Here is a 26,404-nt window from a genome sequence, read left to right on the forward strand (position 1 = left end):
TTTGTTTTAGTAACCCTGCTGATTTATAGTAACCCTATGTGAAATATCAAAATCTTCCTTTCTTCAGTGCTTTTGCTCCATAGTAGGGGTAAACCTAACCTGGAAGCGAGGTGACGCAGTGATTAGGATCTGCTTAGCCTTCGCAATGCTACCATTAGGTTTGCCTCAACTACTCTGTAGTATTTTTATCGTTATCATCTATGTCGATAACAGATGATCAGGGCTAAGTAAGAAAATACAGGATTGCATCATGAGCAACTTTGATTATGCTGTGAAATGTAAATTAGTTAGGAAAAACGCAATACTTAAATGGTTATAATTAAATTAACTACACATGATTTCCAGAGAGGAACAAAGATAAGTTTTTAGTGTCAATCGCTTAAAGTTTAACGCGTGTCAATAGTTTTTTTTTTTTAGTATGGAGCATTTTTAAGAAAAAAATGAAGTTTCGTGATGGTAACTTCTTACTATTTCTGAAATACCTACATTTACACAAAAAAGAATGAAATAAAAAAATTTTGAAAAAAAAAAAAAAATAGAACCGACTTCAAAATTGCTCTAAAAAGTGAAAAATAATTTTATTCTTTAAACACCATCGATAATGCTTTTAAACTTAATTTTTGAAGTTGGCGCAAAAACGATAGATAAAATCATTCACAGCCATAACTCAAATACAACTATAAATTTAACCAGGCCCAGTTTCTTCACTATCACATACATTATGCATTGATGACAGCATATTTGAATAACGATATAAATGTTTCGTTCGTAACTTTGGATGCTTTTCTGAAAAAAAAAATATGAACGAAGCACGGTTACACTGGATTTTACGTTTTGTTTTTGCGCCAACTTCAAAAATTATGTTTAAAAGCATTATCGATGGTGTTTAAAGAATAAAATTATTTTTCACTTTTTAGAGCAATTTTGAACTCGGTTCTATTTTTTTTCAAAATTTCTTTGTTAGATTCCAGTTGAAATGACGGTAATTTTTAATTTTTCGATACAGTCGACTCCCGCTACAACGCGATTCGACTTACGCGAAGTGGCTACAACGCGAATTTTTTCATGAGTAACAAATTTTAGAGTTAACGCGAATTTTTTGTCGACAACACGAATTTTTTGGAAGGAAGTATCAGTTTTATATTAGCAACTAAATATTGATTTTGTGAATGTTATTACATTCCTTTAAGCATCACTGACAGCGAAAGTTCCCATATCAAACGAGTCTACGTGTCGCGTTAGTGTATCCAATAACCATTCAGCATCTTTCATTTATTTATTTATTTATTTTTTTCATTTTACATATTAAAGTTGATGAAATATAATGGTATCTTCATCTAAAAGTCGTGAAGATGGGAAGAAAAAGAAAGTTTCTGATTAAAAAAAGCTAAGATTCTCGATATGCTTGAACAACTACAAAACGTCGACGGTAACGCGACAATAAGTATGAGTGAATCTTCCATACGTATACAATTAAAATTCAAAACAAAAAGATATCCGTAAAAATTCAGAACTTAGTTTCAATATCGAAGCTTGCAGAGCAGTTTAGTAAAGTAAATGTTACGAAAATGGAAGCTGATCTTGTACTGTGGATTAGAGAAATGAGGAAGAGGGCCTGTGTTGCTACAAATTGAAACGTTATAAAAGAAAAGGCAAAGCAACCGTATTTAAAAATGTATTAGATCTGAACAAGGATCTGATAATGAAGCATAAATCATCATTATCTTTATTTTTTAACTCATATTGTTACTGTATCTACTGTTAGAGTACTATTATAGTACAACATTTTATTATTACTAAATACTGTGCGTACTATGTTTTATTTTATGTCTTTCCCTCCCATTGATCATTCATTTTGTGCATCTTACGTATTTCAAGTTGAATAACAGTTTTTTATTTTTTAAATACAGTATAAGTTCAGTTCTTTACGTAAGAAACTGTACCGTACAGTTGAGGAATGCTACAAAGCAGTTTTAGGAGTGTTTATAAATGTCTAAAAGAATTTGATATGCTTCTTAAAAAATTGTATACATATATTTTTTCACAACGCGAAATTTCGACTTACGCGAGGAGTCTTGGAACGCATCCCTCGCGTAAGTTGGGACTCGACTGTATTTGTAATATGAATCACAGTAATGCAGTCTTTTCTGTATTGCTTCGGCGGAGCTACAAGTTTGAGGCCCGTCGAAATACATTTTGGGGCCCTATTGCTCTAGCACAGAAGTTGTAAAACATTTTTCATAAGCATTTTTGTAACTCCTACGGTTCCCGTATGGTTATGGGGCCTCTCGCGCAATTGCAACATTTGCTATATTTTAAATCCGCCACTGCACGTCAAAACAAACTCGGGTGCAAGTTTTAAAAGGGTTTTCCTGGCTCAATGTTTATGATTATTTTGAACTCTATTTTTTACGATTATTTTTTGTATTTCCGAGAACACTTGCGTGCCCCTCCTCCAAATGGAACAGTTTCTGAAATTAAAATCTAGTTGTACTTCTGAGTTGTTCAAAATTAACACCATTCATAAAATTAGAGATTTTTTTTTCAAGCTTTATCTATTGTTGTCAGAAATTGATTAAAGACGTTTTGAATGGAAACAATTCGGAAACCAAAGGGAATTTTGAATTTTTTCTTCGAAAGTGCTGAAGTGGATTCAGAAACTCTTCCGAGGCGTTGGTGGTAGCGGTTTTGTACTAAACGAGCTGATGTGTGCATCACATGACTTCCTTTTACACCAATTTAATGCTATTTCCCTATTATTGCAATTTTAATGGGATTCTCTCTCTAACTCTTTAAATATCACTAGCAATGGCCACATTGAAAGCAGATTTAAAAAAAAAAAAAAAAATCGCCAAATTTTTCGCCAAGTTGGCGACAAAACTTGGCAACCAAAAGACTGGCGATATATCGCCAAGTGACCGCCAAATTATAACACCACTTGAGTTTGCATCGAAATTAACAATGATTTCCCCCCAAAAAGGTGCAAAAGACCCCTTTAGAAACACCCGAATGCAACCAAAATAGGAGGTGCACAACTAGACCCCACTACGAGTCTATGTACCAAATTTCAACTTTCTAGGACATACCATTTTTGAGTTATGCGAGATACATACGCACATACGCACATACACACATACATACAGACGTCACGAGAAAAGTCGTTGTAATTACCTCGGTGATGGTCAAAATGGATATTTCGCGTGTCTATACTTTCTTAGGCACTTTTCCGCATGTGGTCGAATCGAAAAAAAAACTCAACATTCATTTGGGGGTGAGCAAAATGGAAATTAAGGGCGATTTTTGAGTGAAAATTTTTTCGCGAATACAATACTTCCTTTTTTGTAAAAGGAAGTAAAAAATGAGGCCGAAGTTTAAAATTGTGAGTCACTCCAAAATCAGACGGTGACCCCCCTAACCCACCCTCGTCGTTTCAAGCACTTCTTAAATATTTAGCGATTATTTATTTTGGTCAAGAAATATCATCTTGCGTATTTCTTATACTTGTTTCACCTATATTTCGTAATGCGCCATCTTTTTTGCATCATTAATAGCGATCGATTTTTTTTCTGTTGTGAGTATATATATATATATATATATATATATATATAAAATAAATGACTAAGTTATTTTCGTTTTCATCATATTTTTAATAATATGTTATAGAAAAGTTTCTTAGAATTTTCTATTATGCAATTTTTTAAATTTCTGAAAATTATTGTTAAATTTCAAAATTTAATTTGTGTTTGTTTGTAGTGCTTCATAAAAGATTAAACAATCAAATTGTTCAATATTACGTATGAAAACATCAGATCAAGTAGTATATGTATTCAGTTATTAACTTGATGTAAATATTGAGTTTGTTTATTGTGGCTGCGTTTTAAGAACCTCGCTCTTTTCGTGGCTATTTCTTTTTTTTTTTCGCAAAATTTATGTCACGGTTATAGCTTTTATGAAAAATGCAAGCTTTTCCTTTCATAAATTTTAAATAAGTATAAAAATATTCCTATTATGACTTAATATTGTAATTTATCTGTTCCCTTTTTTGTTTAATTTGATGACTAAAAAATGTCTACGTGCAATCTTTCCACTTTAATTGCGTAATTTGTTGACGGTTTCATAGTTTTATTCTTAATTTTTTTTTTTTTTTTTTTGAGTGAATAAACAACATAATTTAATGTTTTTTAACGATGTTTAGTGTACCTAAATCCATACATTATTACAATATTACTGAAATCTTAGTTATTTGTTCAATTTAAAAAAAGAAACAATTGGTTATTAACACCGCCTGTCTCTTAATAATAACAGTCTCTTTGTTTTTCTTCCTTTATTTTTATTTTATTTATTTATTTATTTTTTTATTTTTATTTTTTGCTGTTGTTCTTTCTTTTCCATCATACAGCAGTCAAAAAAGGAGAAGCATAACTACACCCTATACAGATTGTACATAATACGATCCAAAAGTTCGGGGGACAAGCTGTATAAAACCTTACCCAAAATAGTTCACATTACCTAAGCACATCCACCTTCAAAAGGGCACCTTGAGAGACTATATACTTCTGCCAGTTTTCATATAATTCTTGGAAACACTCCTGGAAGCCATTTTTCGCTACCCTCTGTGATGCAGCTTTATCTTCTCCAGACGGAAGACAGCGGCGTCCATGCAAATGTTTTTTTTTGCTGGGAACAGGTAAAAGTCACACGGAGCTAAGTCCGACGAAACGTTATGTTATTTCTTTGTCACATCAACGTTGGCAGAAGTGCATAGTCGTTTAAGGTGAGTATTTTGTAGATAGATGTACTTCGGTAATGTGAACTATTCAGGGTAAGGTTTCAAACAACTTGTCCTCGAACTTTTAGATGATACTACGTACGTATGAGTTTTCAACTTACTATTTCATAACGTTTTTGAGTGACGCAAGTTTACGCGCATGAAGCCATCACAAGAGACTTTGCGATAATTAACTAAGGAGGCGTTCAAAATAGATATTTCGGTCATCTATATGTTCTTAGGTACATATGCATGTACAGATGTGCCGAAAAAACTTGTGAAGTTTAAATTGGGTGATCGTAAAATAAAAATTTAGGTCGAAATCTGAGTTTTTCCCTTTTTTTTTGTGATTACAGATCCTTATTCGTAGAAAGGAAGTAAAGTGAAATGAATCAATGATCCTTTAAATCCCTGACAATCTTATCAATTTATTTCTGTTAGATTTCTTTTTTTTGCCATCGACCAACGGCATCGGCCAACGGCCATCAGCAATCGGCCATTTGGAGGAAAACAATCGGCCATCGGCCATCGGCCATCTTTGAACAATCGGCCAACAATCGGCATCGGCCCATCGGCCAAAAAATGCCATCGGTCGAGCCCTAGTCATGACAAAAGAAAACGTTTTCTTATTAACTCAAGTCGAAAGATAGTTAAAAATGATATTTAGACTGCTTATTTAAGAGCAGAGACACGTAATTATTATACTTCTTGTACTAGATACATGGAGTGAAGTAAAAAGAAAAGAAATGAAACATTAAGTAGAGCAAGTTGTAAGACATGCAAAATCCCAGAACGTTAGAAATTAGTTAATTTCAAGGAAAACAGAATCCCAGTGTCTCTCCCCTTAGTCCAGAAGCCACTGCATCAATGTTTGTCCCTCCTTCTGTCCCCCTGATAATATTCCAAAGAAGAAAATTAAAGCTGTAAAAATAATATCAAACAAACAAAAGGAAAAAAATCAAGGGGGGAAAAAAATAAGTTGCAAGATATACCTGTGTAGTAACATCCCATCCATCTTCCAAACATATCATGACTGATGAACCCTGGACATCCATTAAATCAACAACTGCACCCGACAGCTGAAGAATTCCTTGCAGCTGAAAAAGGAACAATAGATTAAAAGTAATGATACTCCTAAATAAAGGTAATGTGTCCCATCACAAAATAAATTATTCAATACATCTTTCAGAAAAAAGAAAATAGCTTTCAACACAAACCTGAATTAGCCACTCAGAATTCTCCACAGCTCTCAAGAATGATTGATCAGGATCAGATACTGGTGCACTGGGAACACAAGCTCTTAAAAGCTTCTTGAAACTGGCTTTGATATGTTTAACTTCCGGAAATTCAACTGGTATAAAATCACAATTTGGAAAAGATTCAGCTTTTATTCCCTGAAAGACAAGTTTAATGTCATGGTGTTGAAACTTAAAAAAGTATTAAAAAGTAGACAGAAAGCATATGCTAAAGTTGAAAGAATAGTTTTAGCACATTAACATGATAGACATGCAAGCAATGATTGCATTTACAAACAATAAATAAATAAACAAGAATTCAACATGGAATTTGATTTTATGAATGACTGCATTTATACTAACTTTTATTTGTGTTTTTTCTCCAAATACATAAAGTGCCACTCTGTGCAAGGTATGGGTAGTACTGTCAACAATATCAGGAATATCAGAAAGCCTCCCTCCAGTTCTAAGTCCAAATTCAGAGCCTAAACTAGTGGTAGATCCCTGTCGCCTTTCTTTAAGGCTACCCCACCGTAGTTCAGGAAAATTTGATGTTCCTCTGTTCATCCTGAAGTCCATTTTGTTTGTACTAACACCTGAAGAAATAAAATAGTTTTGCTTCACATGAAAATAACATTTAAGATGCATTACAAATATAGGCTTATAACAAGTATTTCTCTTTACATTGAGCAAAGGAAGAAAATATACATAGATATATGTAAAAAAAAAAAAGCCAAAAATGTAAATCTTAAACTTAGGAGAAAATAAAATAACAATAAAATCACCTTTTAACTCCAATCTTATTAATAGACTTTGAAAAATCATATTACTGAAAAATCAAATTTATCACAGATAACAAATGTCCAGGATGAAGCACTAAAAGTTTTCCAACTGAAATATAGCAGCGTGTTTGAAGGACATATATTATTTTTTAACTTACACATTACTCTGATAGTTCTGTAATGTTTAGGTATTGTCAGATGCCTTCATTAGATCCATCAATGTGTCATATCTCTTATTAAAATTCAGATTCCTTTTATTACTTTCGAAACCACCATCATTTGTATACATTTTTGAGTAAAATGTGCATGATAGAAATTTTTGAAAAACATGAATTTTTATATGTCAATGCATAATTTACAGCTTGGCAAACACAAACAATTCAACTAGAACTGGATAAGAGACTTCATTTAATGGTCTAGAAACACCTTTGGGTGCCTCTAAAAAACCTATAAGAGATAATCTCTTTGACTTATTCAGGACGGAGCAATATGCTAATTAGCATTCTTACAATGACTGGAAGCAATCAAAAGAACAGAACTATGAATGCAGTACATACTGTAACAGCTATATAACTGCTATAACTAATATAGACCTACTTAAGTTCAATCAGCAAAAATGGCTGCTAAATGGTTGGCGAAGGTCTTATAGAACATTGTAACCGAAAATGCCTCTTGATGTAATAAGCATTATTACTGATTTCATCTGTTTGTCTGCGTGAGGAGGCTTCATGGCAAGACCAGTTGCCAACTAGTTTAAAACATTTAAACATTCTGATTGAGCCCAGTGAGAGCTGCGGAAGATTCTTAGATGTTTATTGTACCATTTTCCCACTATGTATCTATTTTTTAATGCACCTCTGGTTGGGGAGAAGTACAGGAGATTTCTACTCATGGAGTTGGGTTGATCATGAAATACCTTTCTTGTAAGTCAACCCAGTCTCATACTTGTTTACTTTGTTGTTTCGATCTTGAAATATTAAATTGGGATCTCAAGATCATACACATTATGAATTTAATGACTGAAGGATAATAATTATCAATAGCATAAAATCAAAAGGTAAAAAAAAAAAAAGTAAAAAAAAACACATCAAAAAGAATAAAATTTGAATTTTGCTTTTAAAAAAATCTAATCAATTAAATCATAACTTCAACCAAGTTGATTTAAAGCACCTTATTCTATAAAAACAGTAACACTGAGTGAGACATTACAGTAAGAAACCAGAATTAATCAGCAAGATGTGGAAATGCATAGATATAACAACACAGTGGCAGCATAATATGTGATCTGACATATTAAAAATTAGCCTTTGTTCAAATAATGCATGGTCTTGAAAATAATCAAGGCCAAATGAAGAATTTCATCCTCAATGGGTAGAAGGGCATGTTCCAGCCACAGATGGTTGCACGATGTCCACTACTATTTACATCGATGAATGGTCTAAATCCAGATTGGGAAGAAAACTTCTAATTAAAGGTTTGCAAGTTAATTAGGAGCGGCTTTTACATTATGAATCACTCTCATTCATGGAGGTATCCATTAACATGAACCAGGATGTTTAACTAAACATCCTTGATGATCAAGTATTGTCTTCAGTCATCTGCTCTTGATAAACCCAACTTGAAATTATTTCAAGTTGTTAATGGTAAAGTGTACAGAGCCTAATGCATATGCACATGTAACTGGTTTGATAAACAGTAATGTATTTTGTTGTACCTCAAATAAAATTCAAAATCACTTGAACTTAACCTCACTGAAAATCTAAGAGATCTTTGACATTTTGAAATAGTTAGCAAATTCAGAAATCAGCAACTTCAAAATTTAGTGGATTTGCATGATTGCCTTCTCAGCAAATGGCTTAAATTGGATGTGACATATCAGCAAAAACCTTGTGCCAAGGGGGAGGAGGACTCCTTTCTCATCTAAATTCAGGCAGTTTTTAAGGATAGAGACAGAGTTAATACACTATTGTGTGATTGCTTCACAGGTTACGAAACTTTTATCTGAAATGCTCATATTTAAAGAAAACCATTCAAGTTTATATTAATCTAGAGAAAATAACAAAAGTTTGTTTTACCAGTTGAATGAAAGTTATCTAAACTTTTAATATGATGCACACATTTACGTAACCCATAAGGCATGAAACATTTACCATAAATTTTTTTGGAATAAAATACTTATAGATGTTATTATCTTACGTCTGCCTCCTTTGCCTCCAGATGATCTGAGGCTATTAACTGCTTTTTGTAATGGATTAGTTCTTCTTGATATTTCTGGTGTTAATGTAGGAAAATTATCAAGACCACCAACACCCATTACCAATGAGGTAATACTTAGAGTTGAGTCATGCATATCCCCACTGCAGGTTGGCCGCATAGTTGAAGAAGGAGTGGAATTGACTATGGCAGACAAAAATTTCTCTTGTTCTAAATGAACTGAAGTTTCACTAGAAGTACCTGGAAATAATTAATTAAAAAAAGTTAATACACTTTTTGTCTAACAGCAAAACAATCATTACATAGTCATAACTTTAAAAAAACTGAAAGTTTAAATCATATCATATCGAAATGTTTAGGTTACATAATCTCTTTCATGTGCACTCTATTATTAAGTTTTTTAAGAATTCCCATCAATATACCTAGACCCCTCCTCCCTCTCTGTGTAGTCTTTAATGTATTCAGGACCAAAAGAATTTATTTTTTAGAGCGAGAGTTCTCAAAGAACAAGTGATTTCATCTTGCTTTTTAATACAATTTGACAATTTGTTTTACAAAAGCATACTTTTCAACATACTGCAAGAGCGCCTATTTTCACAAGCCATAATTTTTGCTAAAATAAAGGTATCGGTAGTTTCGCGAAAGAAAAGTTATTACGAACAGCATAAAAGTTGATTATATAAATGAAGTTGAAATATTTTGCAATTATGGCAGGCTTGTAAGAACCGAGAAAATTAAAGCCTTGCCAAAATAAGTGCTTTAACAATAGTAAATACATATTAACTCCAGATTCTTTTTGGCGCAAATTAAGGATATGAGTAATAACTATATACAGTGAAACCTGTGTAACTTGACCACTTTCGGTGCACTACTTTAGCTGCCAACTCAAACAGGTGGTCAACTTACAGAGGTTGATTAATATTATATAAGCCTAATTCTGTACCTGAAAAAAGCGGTCAACTTACAAAGTTGGTCAACTTTACAAATTTTACTGTATGCATATTCGCATCCCGATAGCAAGTTAAAAATAATGTTTACCTTGGAAGTAAGAGGGGGAGTAATACTTCAGCAGCAGAATATTTTGACATTCTATAAAACTTCGTAATTAAGACATACTGTATTTCCAAGTTTTTGGCTAAACTTAATATTCACTTACTGCCTGATTCACCATTAACATGGGTCAACCTAACCTCGCGGTTAAACGCGAAAACCGGTCCTTAACCAGGAGTTACCACTTATTTTGTATTCATCGTCAACTTCAGCAATGCGCTGACAGCTATCCAAAACCATGGGTAGTTGAAAAACCTGACCAAGTTCCGGAGCAAGGTTAAATGCTTGGTTTGGTTTCTGAACACGCGCAATGCATGTAAACATTAGAACCAATGGCGGATTAGGCTGATCTCCAATTACGACAATTGCAATATATTGATTTCTTGGAAAAGGGAGACAAAAAAAAGCATTCAAAGCTTGGGTGAATTACTTTGAGCTTGATGAAGCAGAATTTCACAAGCGGTTCGGCGAACATTCGTAATCTGAAAATTTAGCCCAGAGAGACGAAAATGAAAACAAACACATGAGAATCATGTGACTAACATCGGAATTTTTACCTTGCAGTTAAAATCTCAACTGCGAGTTAGTGAACCTCATGGTTTCAGGCGTGGGGTTAGGTTAACAGTGAATCAGGAGGTTAATAAACCAAACATTGAGCTACATTTTTTTTCACATGTTTTAGTATGTAGAGGGGGGGGGGGGAGATCATTTTAGGTTTTTCTTCGATATCTTCTTTTATGTTATGCAGCTTCATTTGTTCTAAACCTTATGATTCAAATCTCACATTAAAGCACTAAATGACAATAATGTTCCACTATATCTGCATTTTACTCTGATTGTGTGCTACTTTCCTGCAGCAGAAACATACTATGAGGTTGATGTTTCCTTACTTCAACTTTCACCCAACAGATCATTTAACCTGACATTTCCTTTTCAACATATTTTGAATTTAATAATAGTAAAATTAAATATTTTTTTATTAAATTAAACTTTACACATAAAATGGGCTTTTGACATTTAACGATTTTGACATGAGAGTTTAAACTATGGTTTAAACTGTCAGGTGTCAAAAACCTGCCAACCTTGGTCTGAACTGAATAATTTGGGTATAATCAAATGCACTCTTAAATACTAAATTTAAAAAAAAAAGCATTTAGCAGCTTCAAAATGAAATTACCATTAATAAATTTACCAACATTGATGTAAATCTTCTTTGAAAATACCAGAATTTTATTGAATTGCAGTACCACAAACCATCAATTGCAGTGACTAAAGAACAACACAAATGCAAAATATTCCTCTTCATAAATTTTGAGATATTCATGGGGACTTCAAATTTGTTGGGCTAAATGCCTTTATTTTTGTTTCTTGAAGGATTTCATCAATATTGTTAAAAAAAAAAAAAGATTTGTAACTTACCTTTTGCCATTCCGGAAAAACCTTGCACAGGGAATCCCATCCACCTGCCACCGACACTCAAATGTTTAAGTTTGAATCGAAAGTGATCGGGAAAATTAGTGGCACGCTATGATTGGTTGCCGCCATTCGGCAGAAGTCGGCAAACTTCCGACAGAGCACGTGTTAATTATGTAAGATAACCTGTTGAGGTGTTAGGTGCCGAATATCGAATAAGATAAGGATTGAGCAACCTGCAAGCTGTGTGTTTCCGGAGTTGAGCTGCTCTTGCAAGATGCAAATGAGGTAACGTCACATTACTACGAGCACGGTCGGATCTGGCAATAAATATGCGGACCGATCGTAGCTCACTCTCTCACTCATCCTCTCGCTTGTGCTGTTTGGTGATTGTTGACCTAACAAATTTTGTCTAACTCCCGCAAGGAAGGTAAACACTAAGTTTAGCAGATGCCTTCTGTTTCACATTCCTGTAGCTATCAAGTGAATGAAATGTCAGAATTCAAGTTGTATGGCTAAATCATTTTATTTATAATTATCCTATAATTAACAACTGTAAAATACAAAACTATAACATTGGTAAAGTGTATAAACAAATATGAGGAATTTCAACTCTCAAAAACATCCTTCATGTTCCAAAAGAACATCTTCAAAAACACATTTGACACCCTAATTTGACTTATCCTAAAAAATGTTTCAAAAATTTTAAGTCCCTAACTCTCATGGTGAAACTCTAAAAGCCATCCCCTAAGTGCAGGACGTCGCCACAACAGCGAACGATTCTCTCAAAAATACGACTATCGTCAGTCGAAAATGAGAAACGCGAGCAGAAGAAGTGATCTCCTTCTCATTTCACCCTGCTTATATAATACGGCGCACTCTATGCACGTCACGCCGGATATGCCTACGTAAGAGCTCAGTCTGGATGCTTCCAGAACATTCGATTTGCCGCGGAGCTATCGGGAGATTACATCATCTCCGCTCATGCTCTGACGTCACATCCTTCTTCCTGACGAAACACGTCGTTCGAAGTCGTTCTGATGTTTACAGGTTGATTCTCCCGTACGCGAATTGAAACAAGCGTCCTTTAAGGGACAAGATTAACTGCCTTTTCATTATTAAAGAAATACAAGTGAGTAAAAACATTTACACTTAGTTTTCACTTAGCTTTCAAATCGAATTGTTGAGAATATTTCTCAAATAGACATTTTTGGCTATCAATGCCCTCCCTTCTCGACAATTCATTTGATCTCACATATTCATTTAATTTCAAGCATTATCTGATTTAAATTTCCAAAAAAAATTCTCACTCTTCAAAATTTCTTTAAAGACAATTTATCACACAAAAAATTAGTAAATTTTTAAATCTAAATCTCACGTTAGTTAATTTTTATCGTTTCAAAAATTCGTTAGTTTCAACATTTTGTAACAACAAACACTTAATATTCTTCTTGAATTTAAGTAAAACAACATTTGCACATCACAACAATAATATCACAAAACATAATTTTTAAAGTCCTACATGAGTCCTAGAGAAAAAAAAAAAGTTCAACCATATTCAGTCCAAAAATTCTCAGTCACAATCGTATCTTCACAAAATGTCACTGATCTTAAAAAAACGCAGTTGACAAAAGCTCATGTTGGTGGACAGACATCAGATTTAATCTGAAAAATAACGATAAAAACCACAAGTAACTGTTCTAATATCAGCAATTTAACAACAATTGTATAATATGTATAATCATAATAAACAGTTTTGAATATAAGTTCAAGCTTCATTTTTGATCAACAAAAATAAAAACAGAAGTATATAAGCTCATTTTTACATTAATTTAAGTTGACAATCCATACTAAAAAAATTTAACAAAAACATAAAAAATGACTTTCTGCACGCGTTTTTCACAAATGACTGCTCATCATCGAAAAATGATTATTAAAAAAAAATTACAAACACTTTCTACAATAGATTAATCACTTGAATTGAAAAAAATTTCTTGGAAAAATTTTAAGTCGTTTTGGGTTAGTGGCTTCGTGAAAATATCTGACAAGTTAGATTTACTTTCTACATATGAAACAGTAAAAATATCTCTAGCAATCAAGTCACGAATAAAAAATAATTTCACATCAATATGTTTACTCCTGTGATTTTCAATTGGTGATTTTACAAAATCCAAAGAAGCTTGATTGTCTACATAAATAATTGCTTTTATTTTTATGAACTTTAAAAGTTTATTTTTCAAACATTCTTCCAGAATTCTGTCAAACCACAATGTTTCTTTTGCCGCTTCTGTCAATGCTATGAACTCCGATTCCATAGTTGATAAACTAACACTCCGTTCTTTAAAAGTTCTCCATTCAATAGGAGCTTTGTCTAACATAATTATTTGACCCCCCAAAGAAGTTCTGTCATCTTTATTTGATGCGAAGTCCGCATCTGAAAAAGCTACTATTTGGATTTTACTGCATTTTAATTTTAATTTTAAATTTCGGGATTGATAAACATATCCAAACAATTTTAAAAGGCCATCCCAATGACGTTTCCCTGGGTTATTCTGAAATTGACTAAATAAATTTACAGAGTATGCAATGTCTGGTCGTGTTCTATTGGCTATAAATGCTAAACATCCTAACAAATTACGAAAAGGAAACTTAGTCATTTCAAACTTTTCATTTTCTGTCTTAGGACAGTCAGAATTAGAGTAAACAATGCCTTTACTAATTGGAAGAGAGGTAGATGGGAATTTGAATTTCTTAAAACGATCATACACTTCTTCTATATAGGAAGATTGATGTAGATACAATTCCTTTCCTATTAATTCAAATTCTACCCCTAACAATTTCTTTGTACTTCCCAATACCTTCAAATCAAAATGTTTACTTAAAGAATTAATTGCACTGTTTATATGACTTTCCTTTTTACCAAAAATTACAATATCATCAACATATACAAGCAATAGAACATTAGGATTAAAATATACACAGTTACATGATTCAAATTTCTTAAAACCAATTTGTGATAAAACTTGATCTAATTCATAAAACCACAAGCGTCCACTCTGGTGTAACCCGTAAATAGCCTTATTTAATTTACAAAAATAATCTTCCTTTCCTTTTGTTAAAAAACCGGGAGGCTGGCTCATATATATCAAGTCATCAATTGGTGCGTATAAGTAAGCGCTCTTTACATCGCACTGTATATTTAACCAATTTGCACATGTAATTAACAGAGAAAAGAAAAATCTAATTATTCCAAAATTACATACTGGGCTGTATGTCTCATCAAAATTTTGGTTTTTGATCTGATGCATGCCGTTTGCTACCAATCTGGCCTTATAAGATTTAACTACCCCTTTCTCATCTTTCTTTAAAGTGTAAACCCAGCGAGACCCTACTGGAACAACATTTTCCGGTAATTTTGCCAAATTCCAGACTTTTCGGCTATGCATAATTTCTAGCTCAGTCTCCATTGCTTTTTGCCATTCAGCACTTTCTTTTACCTTTAAAGATTGTTTGTAAGTCCTAGGGATTTGAATTTCTTTTTCTAGTCATAAATTCTTATTGTTTTTCTTTGAGCTTACAGACACATTATTTACTTGCCCTTCTGTTAGATCTTTCCCCTTAAAACTAAACTTATCTGGATCGTATTTTATATCTTTTAATTTACAATACTTTTCAATGTCATGTTTAGATCTTAACCTTTTCTTTTCCCCTTTCTCATAATAATATACATCATTTCGTGTGCTATCCGGTCTTTTCACTACTTTTCTCACCCAAACTGCATCGCGTAGGTGTAAACCACTTTCGCTGTCAGAATCCTCAGATTGAGAACTCGTTTCACTTTCCCCGCTAGCAATCGAGCTTTCAGAATCGGTCGAATCTGAACCCTGCTGTTCATTTGCCGTTTCATTCTCGCTCAAGGTTGCAGGCGGAAGTGCCATGGGCCATGATAGAACTCGATTCTCCCCCTCATTTGACTCATTTCGAAAGTCAGTTTGGAAAAAATAGTTTTCTTTGAACGATACATTTATTGATTCTATGATTTTGTTGCTGTCGGGCAGATAAATTCTATACCCTTTTCTATTAAACGCGTAACCTATGAGAACACCCTTTTGTGCTTTTAAATCCAATTTCTTTCTTAATTGTTTGGGCACACCAACAAACAATATTGTTCCGAAAGCGCGGAGATGCCTTATAGAGGGTTTTCTCCCCCCATAAAGTTCAAATGGGGTTTTAGTCTGATTGGCATGGCAAACCCTATTCCAGGTGTACGTAAAATATTTCATTGCCTCTGGCCAAAAATTCTGAGGTAAACCGCTCTCCTTTAAAATCACCCGCGTACTATCTGCAATTGTTCTGTTAAAGTTTTCTGCCGTCCCATTCTGTTCAGGAGAATAGAAATTGGTTAATTCATGATGTATACCTTTCTCCTTAAAAAAATCATCTAACTCATGGTTTACGAACTCAGTTCCGTTGTCTGTCCTTACAGCCTTGACTTTCTTTCCCAAAAAATTTTCCGCTTTTATGATATGATTCATCAAAATTTCGGATACTTGGCTTTTAAACTTTATAGGGTATAGAGAACTTCTTTTTGAAAAATCATCTATAACAGATAAATAATAACGTTCTCCATTTCTACCCTCAACATTGCAAGGCCCCCAAACATCACAAAAAAGCAAGTTCAACGGACTGTCTGACTTTGTATCCCCAATAGGTTTAAAACTCACTCTTCTGAATTTTCCTAATTTACAAGTGTCACAATTAATTTTAACATTTTTAAATTCTGGTAAACCATTAACAGCTTGTGAACTCCCTGTCTTTTGGATACATTCTGTATTTATATGTCCGAAACGTTTATGCCAAGTTTCAATATTTATATGATTGGACTCTAAAAAAGTATTTTCATTATCAGTATTACAAACAGGCAATTGGTTTGATTTTACAGAATCAACAATATATACACCATTTTCTAAATTTGCTTTAAAAATCAATTTACAAGTTTTATCTAGTACTTTCACGGAGCCACCACCCCCTTCAAATTTAGCACCTCCCAAATCAAATTTGGGTCCGGACAATATATTTCTCCTTAACCTCGGTGAATACATGACATTTTCTAAAACAACAGATCTATTTCCGAAACGAACTTTAATTTCCCCGCTGCCTTCAATGGGAAAAGTCTGTTTCTTGACTGCTACTGCCATTTGAACATCCGTTAAGGGAGAAAATGTCCTAAACCAGTTCCGGTTATGGGTATAATGATGACTGGCCGCCGTGTCAAAAATCCATGTCGATTCCTTTACCCCTACTTCATTTAAATTTGCCTCTGATAAGAAAAAGGATCTATACTCACATCTGTCAGTTGATGGAGATCTCCGCCGGTCCGTTGTATTTCTATATCTGGCTCCTCTCCGTCGACGATTCCTTCCTCGTTGGTTCGATCTTCCCCTAGAATTTCCATGTCCTGTGGTGCTTCCTCTCTCGTTGACTGGACTTGGGGACTGTTTCGTCGTGGGATTTTGTTGTCTCAGCTCTGGGCAATCCTTCCTGAGATGTCCAATGCGGTCACATCTGTAACATCTTTGCCGATTTTGAACTGTCATCACCTCAAGCCGCTCCTTAGTTTTCGTCTTCAAAACCATGCGGTTCTCTTCAATCACAAGATCCACTACCAGTTTTTCGAACTTGAAATCCTGGTCACTCCTTGTAAGCATTGCTTGGACTAGATGATCATATTCTTCAGGCAAGTTTTGTAAAAGCTGGAAGCAGATACAGTCCTCAGGATATTCGGGATATGTAACCTTAATTCGATCAAACAATCGTTGTAAACGGGCCGCAAAAAGGGAAATATTTTCATTTCTTTCAGGTTTTGAATTTTGCAGTTCCAAGAACAGCTGCATCCGGGCGCATTTGTTATCCGGGTAGAAGAACAATTTCAACTTTTTCCATGATTCTCGGGGATCTTCACAATTTTCGATAATCTTCCTAAGTCGTTGCTCAATATTTAAGAAAATCATAGAAACTGCTGCTCTCCTCCGAACATGGGAATCTTTAATATCCGATTTTGTGATTCCTTCCTCTTTGTTCTCGATCGGTTCTTCTTCTTCACCAATAACAATTTTCCAGCAGTTCCTGTCCATTAGCAGGAACTTGAGGTTTGTCGCCCATTCGACATAATTCGAATCATTCAATTCTTCAATTTTAACTGTTTGGGTGGACATAGTTCTTTACTGGACAAAAATTTCGTATTGTTTTCAATTCAGAAATTCTTTCATCTCTTCGCTTCGATGAGATCGCTCAAAAAATTAATTTCCAAATTTCCAATCGATATTTTATCCAACAACATTTCTTCTTCAAATTCACTTTCTTCAGGCTGATGGAATGTGAATAGGGAAGGGCAATCTGGGCCCATAACCTTCTTGTTGACCTAACAAATTTTGTCTAACTCCCGCAAGGAAGGTAAACACTAAGTTTAGCAGATGCCTTCTGTTTCACATTCCTGTAGCTATCAAGTGAATGAAATGTCAGAATTCAAGTTGTATGGCTAAATCATTTTATTTATAATTATCCTATAATTAACAACTGTAAAATACAAAACTATAACATTGGTAAAGTGTATAAACAAATATGAGGAATTTCAACTCTCAAAAACATCCTTCATGTTCCAAAAGAACATCTTCAAAAACACATTTGACACCCTAATTTGACTTATCCTAAAAAATGTTTCAAAAATTTTAAGTCCCTAACTCTCATGGTGAAACTCTAAAAGCCATCCCCTAAGTGCAGGACGTCGCCACAACAGCGAACGATTCTCTCAAAAATACGACTATCGTCAGTCTAAAATGAGAAACGCGAGCAGAAGAAGTGATCTCCTCCTCATTTCACCCTGCTTATATAATACGGCGCACTCTATGCACGTCACGCCGGATATGCCTACGTAAGAGCTCAGTCTGGATGCTTCCAGAACATTCGATTTGCCGCGGAGCTATCGGGAGATTACATCATCTCCGCTCATGCTCTGACGTCACATCCTTCTTCCTGACGAAACACGTCGTTCGAAGTCGTTCTGATGTTTACAGGTTGATTCTCCCGTACGCGAATTGAAACAAGCGTCCTTTAAGGGACAAGATTAACTGCCTTTTCATTATTAAAGAAATACAAGTGAGTAAAAACATTTACACTTAGTTTTCACTTAGCTTTCAAATCGAATTGTTGAGAATATTTCTCAAATAGACATTTTTGGCTATCAGTGATTGTGTTCGTCCATATGTTTTGATAACGTTTTGGCTGAAGGCCTCTCTGGTGAGGTCTTCGTGGACCGCGTTGGAAGCGCGTGCTGTGGTGATGTTCATCACAATGGAAAGTTATTATTGTTCAAGTTAAGCCAGTTGTTTAGTCTTCAGTGCTAAGGGAAGGAGCGAGTCCATCTACATGGCTTACCTGGATGTGGTGAATTGGTGTCCGAGGCATGAACAGATTACCGAGCGATTATGACGAATTGTGGTGTTGTCCTTCTGCCTATGCGGAATTCATGGTAATAAGCCGATAGAACTTTTACATCCTGCGTGTTCATCTTGATTCAACTTGGACTTACTGTAAGACTTTTTTGACTTAGCATACCTAACATTTTTGAGGACTAAACTATTGTGTTGTAACTATTTTTACTAATGCATGTTTAAATAAATGTTTTCAAATGTTAAAATGATTCATGTTTTATTTTCTTCGGGCAGACCACTTCCTTAAAAATTCAGTTGGTAATGAGTTGCCTAACTCTCAGCTTAGCTGTAGGCTATTAACTCAATAAGATCTAAATATATCCAACAAAATTACATTCAAATACTTACTAGTTGATGATGGATGAGCTTTTAGCATGCCAATAACGCCTTTTCCATGAAAACTGCTGGCGCGTAACAATAAAGATTTAGTGCGAGGATGCCTCCAAGTTATAACCGGAAACCTATGAATTATTAACACAGACTATTTATTTGATATCATTCTATTGTCCTTACTATAACTTTAAGAAATATGCAGTTACTACGTCAGAAATGTCTGAGTTTACACCTAAAAATACTTTAAGTTTCAAAAAGATCACGTGCACATGGTACAAAATGAGTTTTTAGCTGATTTTTGAAAGGCTAAGTGGACTTATTTGCTAGATCAATTTTTCACAAAAAGGATTAAATGAGGAATATTATGACTACTACTACAGATTGCATTATTTTAGTAAACAGTCATAACCAAGCATCAGGGTTGTAAAAAATCAGCAATGCTAATTCTGAGATTAAAAACTATCTAAAACTATCTAAATAAATAATGACTGAACAATCAATTTGTGTCATCTGAAGTTCTTTACTATCAAGAATCCCTATTTCAGATGCTTTAAAGTCACTTTTTCAACTTTTTGAAACACTATTGTTCTGTTTATTAGGCCGGCACATCCTTACAGTTTTAATTATTCTGATGAAAATTATTACTTTTTGAGCAAAAGCATATTGACAACAAAAAAGCAAGTGTTAAAAATTAAATTGTCAAAAAGGGTATTCCACTTTTATTTTCAGAACATGAATGTTAAAATTTTAATTATATTTGCTTACCTTCCATGCCTGTGACATCTGCAAATTTTTCTAATGCTTTCATCACTAACTGACTGTGGTACCACTAACAAAGCTGGATAGCTGAAAAATTCATAACATTAGTTTTTCTGAAAAATTACAACAGTATTCTAAATTGAACACAAATAGTTTAACAATGATACAAAAGACAGTGTCATTATTACTACAATGATTATTTATTTAAAAAATCTTCAAGCTAAAGTTCATACTTATAAATCTTTTATTAAAGAGAACTTTGAAAACAAAATTGCCACATTTCGACTTGTTTTATTTTTGCCCAAGATACACTCCTCTTTGAAAATTGCAACACCATGAAGGAAGCATCATAGTTGAACGAAATTTAATACACAGTTGAGTGGTAATGGTACAAATAAATGATTACATTTTCCAACCAAACAAACAATAAAAAGAGATAAAAATTAGTATTTTGTGTGGCCACCATGCACCCCAATAAGAGCTGCACACGATTCCGCATGAAGTGAAACAAAATTTGAATATCTGCCTGCGGAAGAGTATTCCATATTGTTTGTATGAGCAACCAAAGTTCGTCTGTTGAAGCAACAGGACGAGGATCACGAGCGAGACGCCGCCCAACGAAATCCCACACATGTTCAATCGGTGGCATATACGGGGAATATGCAGGCCAAGGAAGATGCAGCTAATATGCACATTGGCCCATTGAAGCCGCAGGCGGCAATGGTTTTGCACGAGAGGAATCCTGTATAATGGAATCCTTGCGCGCAGTCAACGCCTCCGAATTGATGAAGCACACAATGAAACACCTGTAGCTGTTGACCACTGTGCTGCCAATTGTCTAGAAAAAGGCGTGCGGTCTGTCAGTGCCATATGCACCAGGTGTCTGTCATCGCGCGCTAACGTCACATTTCGGAATCCAATTCCGAATTTCCAAGTTGTCCGACCCTCGTCCATCTACTGCTTCCAAACACACATGATTGTGCTGCTCTTACGCTGCACACGAGCGGCTACTGCACGATAAGACAATCCAGCTTTATGAACAGATGATTCTGCCTTATTCAAACTCTGAAATTTGCTCAAATTTCGCTTGCTTTCGTCGAAGAGGCATAGTAAAGATTCAGTTGTTTACTCTAGCATATAACCATGGATAATCATAAACGCCTCGCTACAGCCGTCTATTTATATTCAGTTCGATCCGTCGTTCAGAGGGTGCTGCTCAGCGTATGCATGCGCTACCAGTCTGCAATTCTAATCATTTGCATATCATGCCCTACTTTACATTTACTGCAATTTTCAGCTCACTCGGTAAGTCCTTCATGGTGTTGCAATTTTCACAAACAGGAGTGTATTTTTTTCCTAATGGATTTTGTTTCAATCTACTGGCTTGACAAGCTCAGACAGATGAGAAAAGCATTGCAATACTTTCTGAGTTAAATTGAAAACAAATACAAATTTATAATGTTTGATCATATGAAAAAAAAAATCAAAAAACAAAATGGAATAACATCAAAATCCAAAAAGAAGAGAAGTAATTTTAATGTAATAGATAATGTAAAAGAGTAAAAATAATTCTTGGGCATAGAGTAGAAATTCATTTAGTCAAGTTAAAAAGTCTATCAACCAAATTGATCGGTCAACTGATAGAAATGAAAGAATTCTATCACAAAGTAAATGACTTAGTCAAATAAAAATAATATGCCGAAGGAAATCTTAGTTTTGTTGAGACTGGAGATTAAAAAATAAAAGCAATTCTCTTCTCTTACAAAAAAAAAAAACTGATGCTTCGGCAAAGATAAAAAACTTAGAAAAGTTAAAAGCTTTTTTTTTGGTCTGTGTATGAAAATAGTCCCTACAGTTACTCAAGAGTGATTTTAGTAGCAAATGGTCAAATTTTGGTTGACAGTCAAAACACTGCAATTAAAGTAAGTTTAAAAAAATCAAATAATGTAAAAAGGGCACATTTAACATGGAGTACAAGCTCTTTTATGATATTCTGCATTAATTTGAGGGTCTAAAACCTTCCAGGCAAAATAATACCAGAGTACACATATTGTTATCTTTCCGTGGTGCACCCTGGGCAACTTTTTTAAAGGCAAAATGGACAGCAGCTTTGACAAGTTCTCTTGCCCTTGTCATTGCCATGCAAGCAGACGCTTGATTACCATGCGCGTCAAAGCGATGACTTCGGTCAATATATTTTTGTTTTGCTGTCTTTCCGTGGTGCACCCTGGGCAACTTTTTTAAAGGCAAAATGGACAGCAGCTTTGACAAGTTCTCTTGCCCTTGTCATTGTATTCATGCTACTTTTTAGTTTATTAAAATGCCACAGTCAACAAAAAATTAACATATTTTATCTGAGCAATTAAAACATAACACAATTTCAGTCTGCATAATGCAACTTGAAATGAATATTATAAATATTTTGCTAATGCAGATTTTTTCAAAAAGTGAATCAGATGAAATTTAATAGATATTTCAAGCTCAAAATTAATAAATAACACAAAACACAAGCAAATTAGGACTTGAGACAAATGTGTATGTAACCTTGGAGGAAATGTCAATGTTTGTAATACATGTGCACTTGGAAGAAGGGAAGAAATCAAAATGACATGATATTGCAAAGTTCACGCCAAAATGAAAGTAAATTGAGTTATTTAAAAGTCTGATATTGAGAATGAAAATATACTTGTTAAATCTTACCTACGACAAATTGAATATGTACTATTTATTGAAGATATTCTAAAGCCATCATTTTTATTTTTGTTACTTCCGCCATTTAAAATACCTAAGCCTAGTCTCTGAAAATCTTTACAATAGCTTCGTTCAGACAGTTTTTCTAAAGTTTTGGAATCCATATGCTGTGCATAAGCTGGAATATGAGGACTTGGTATTGATAAATCACTCTCGTCAATCACTAAAAATGAAAATTAATGTTTATATTAAACTGAAATACATACATACACACATACACATGTATAATTTATTAAATTAACTAAAACAAAGGCCAATAAAAATGTTTTGAAATTACATGCTACAGTGGAACCTCCATATATCGAAGTAGCAAATTGTCAAAAAAAAATTCGATATATAGAAATTTCGATAAATAGAAACAATCTTATTTTATCAAAAAAATCTCCTAAAATATTAAAATTACAGATAATTTTCGTGCATGAAACCCAATTTCGAATTTATATGAGCATAGGATTAAATGAAGTTTAATAATTAAAAAATTAAACAGAAATTACATTTTTGCGCCTTATACACATTCACTCTTCGGCAATTCAACTTGATTCGCAACATTAAGGGATTTTCGTTTTGACAATGTAATCGAGAGAAAAGTAAAAAATCAATCTACTTAACTTGAAACTGATTTTACAGTGCCACTTGTTACAACTAAGATTTAAAACTTGAGGGAACTTAAGAACTCCAGAACGAAACAACGACCTATCTACACACCCCTCAACCCAGATTCGTTATGAGCTTCGTAGCAACCTTTAATGGAGATAGTTTTCTCCCCTAACCTTCATTTTCATGAGACAAACAGTCTAAAGTGGAAAAAAAACCTTTGAATGTCTCGAAATTTTTTTTCGATATATAAAGTTTTTTTCGATACATAGAAACAATTTTTCTATGTAATGAACATAGAAATTTGCTGAGATTTCGATACATAGAAAATTTGGATAAGTGGAAGTTCGATATATGGAGGTTCGACTGTATTTCTTTTGTTATTTCTCTCAATGAAAATACTTTTTTCTTTTCAAAAAGTCAATGCTTGGATCAAAATATTCAATAAAACCTTATAATGTACTACTCATTACACCATTTTACCAATATTTTGAGTAATAGAAAAGTCCTGTTTTCTTTCATTCGTGAAATCTGTCATTTTGACTGTTCAAGTTTTTTATGCATGATTTCTACTTCTGTACTCCTCCGAGCACTTGATGCTCTAAAAAAAATTCACTAAGCTACCTTCTAGCATGAGTTTTATTCGTATTCAGTCTATAATTAAAGCTATTTTGTGTTGGTATATTTTTACTTAAAGAAAGTTTATTAAAATATTCTACATGCAATAACGTGTGATGTGATTCAGTAATGTTTGCATATTTTATCCTAGGTCTATTAGTTTTTACCAACTAATAGACCTATGTTAGGCATATTACTTTGCTGTACTACAGTTATTTTACATTCGGTAAAAATTAAGTTTTATTAAATTGTGATTATATTATAACACAAGTTTTTAAAAAAAGCGCCTCCCTCCTACCTCTCCTTAACTCCTGGGGTATAACTGGGTGCACATTAAAAGGAACGTGATCAAGACTGGAAACAGAAGGAAAAGTTACTAAAAAGTAGAGATGGGAATGGTCAGAAAAAAACAGGCATTTTGGGGGACTTTTTTTTTACCTGTTTTTTCCTGCAAGTTCCCAAAATACTTTCTTTTCTACTATATTATTCTATGAAAAGAATTGATACAAAAAAATTACTTGACAAATCATCTTCATATAGGGAAGATGGACGATCTATATCATTGTCAAATCCAACACTGGGTGTTCTACCAGGACTAGGTAAAGTTCTTGAATCATGAGGACCTTGAATAACATATTTCTGCTTTCTTGATGAAGGTTTGGGCTTAAATCCTGCTTTCATGGCAGTTTTCAACAAAGTTTTTTTGGCTATTATTCTGTAAAGGAAAAAAAAAACACAAATACCAGTAATTTAAAATATGCTTTCAAATAATAGAAATAATAGGGAATCAAATTCAGCACATTATTTTTTAAATGAAAATTGGTCAACTTTTTGCATTCTTTTTCTAACTTCTGAGCAATTGCTCTTTTGAAATAAAAGTTTTAATTGTTAAAAGCTAATTTACTTATTTATATATTTTCTGATCATGCTAGTTAGAGTTGTCGACATTTCTTTTCTGAACTCACACACTGTAATTAATTAATCACAAAAATTGAATGTGTTATGTTCAAATTGAGTTCAGAGTTTTACTTTAATCAAGTGATTTTCAATCTCTAGACATAAAAGCCTTGAGTAAACAGTCAAAAAAAAAAAAAAAAAGAAAAAAAAGAAAGAAAGAAAAAGAGAATTTATTTCTAACAAAGCTTTTACAATCAAGGATTGCAGCCAGGTTTTGAAACTTTGTCTATATTCATACCAAAAAGGCAACTCCAAAATGTGATCAAAAATCAAATTTTTCAAAAAATTCTCCAAAATTTTTAATTTTTATTCAAAAAATTTAAAAATAATATTTGAGCTTATCTCACACATATTTATTCGTAAAAAAAAATGATGGGACAAAATCTGAGACATGACGGCACAGCCGACAATTTAATTTAGGAGATTTGGCGTGGAATGATCCTTTTGCTTGCTGAACAGTTGATTACTGTAGCTTTTTTTATTTGGCAAAATATTTTAAACTGCAAAGATTTTTTTTCAAAGGGTGTATACAAATCTCAGTTTAAAAAAATAATGTGGGGGAAGAGGGGATTTTCATTTATTCAAAGGACTTTCTATGAATTCTTAGCACGGACATTGCTGTACAGGCACAGCTAGTAAAGTATAAAATATGCAATCATGCTGACACAATATATTTATAAGAAGGTTGTATCAGTAGGGTGGGACGATTTTAACTTTTTTTTTTTGAAATCGAAAATGCCTGTGGTGGGAAAAGTTGTGTATTGGCACCAAATGCTCGAATAAAAAAATTTTTGGAAATCAAAATATATTTAGATTTCCCGCCAGCCCCTTAAAGTTTATCCAAATATGTAAAAATTGACATTTTTTAAATTTTTTTTAAAAAATCTTATGTATAACATTTTTAATCGCCTGTGGTGGGAAAAGTTGTGTATTGACATCTAATGCTCATATAAATTTGTTTTGGTAATCTAAATATATTTAGATCCCTCACCAGTCCCTTGAAATTTCACCAAATATGGAAAAATTGACATTTATTTGTTATTTTTTAAATTTCTCATGTTTGATTTTTTTTAATCACCCGTAGTGAAAATGATTGCCTAGTAAGATTCTTCACTCATAAGCAATAATAATAATAATATTTAAGCTCTGCTCAGCCGGTGAAATTTGGAATATTTTCATAATTTTTAAAATCTTGACGTTTTAAAGCAAAAGTTTTATCCAACACTTTTTTTAAAAAATTTAAGCATTTTTTATACTTTATTTTCTATAATAACACTATAGAATTCTTTAGTACCAGAAGTTCGTCGTCGCAGTTTTACAGCATCTCTTACATACTCTTCGCTCATTTTCCCGAAGTATTAGGGGAAAGTGACTAAGAATTCACCTCGGAGTTTTTTGTAATACAGAAGTTTTACACCTTATACATTGCTTTATTCTCAA

At 33.5% G+C, this 26,404-nt stretch overlaps 1 protein-coding gene across 1 annotated transcript in view; it reads right to left on the reverse strand.

Annotated features, from left to right (window-relative positions):
* The window catches only part of LOC129235156 (myotubularin-related protein 13-like), a 123,613-nt gene that overhangs the window by 19,133 nt on the left and 78,076 nt on the right, over positions 1 to 26,404 (reverse strand). The window contains exons 25-32 of the mRNA XM_054868847.1: positions 24,526 to 24,722; positions 22,745 to 22,958; positions 20,051 to 20,131; positions 19,301 to 19,413; positions 8,982 to 9,239; positions 6,367 to 6,599; positions 5,986 to 6,162; positions 5,761 to 5,865 (exon numbers count right to left, since the gene is read on the reverse strand). Of these exons, the coding sequence (XP_054724822.1) occupies positions 5,761 to 5,865; positions 5,986 to 6,162; positions 6,367 to 6,599; positions 8,982 to 9,239; positions 19,301 to 19,413; positions 20,051 to 20,131; positions 22,745 to 22,958; positions 24,526 to 24,722 (1,378 nt within the window). The remainder of the gene's footprint in view (positions 1 to 5,760; positions 5,866 to 5,985; positions 6,163 to 6,366; positions 6,600 to 8,981; positions 9,240 to 19,300; positions 19,414 to 20,050; positions 20,132 to 22,744; positions 22,959 to 24,525; positions 24,723 to 26,404) is intronic.

The sequence above is a fragment of the Uloborus diversus genome, chromosome 2 (assembly GCF_026930045.1).
Source record: "Uloborus diversus isolate 005 chromosome 2, Udiv.v.3.1, whole genome shotgun sequence".
NCBI classification, from domain to species: domain Eukaryota; kingdom Metazoa; phylum Arthropoda; class Arachnida; order Araneae; family Uloboridae; genus Uloborus; species Uloborus diversus.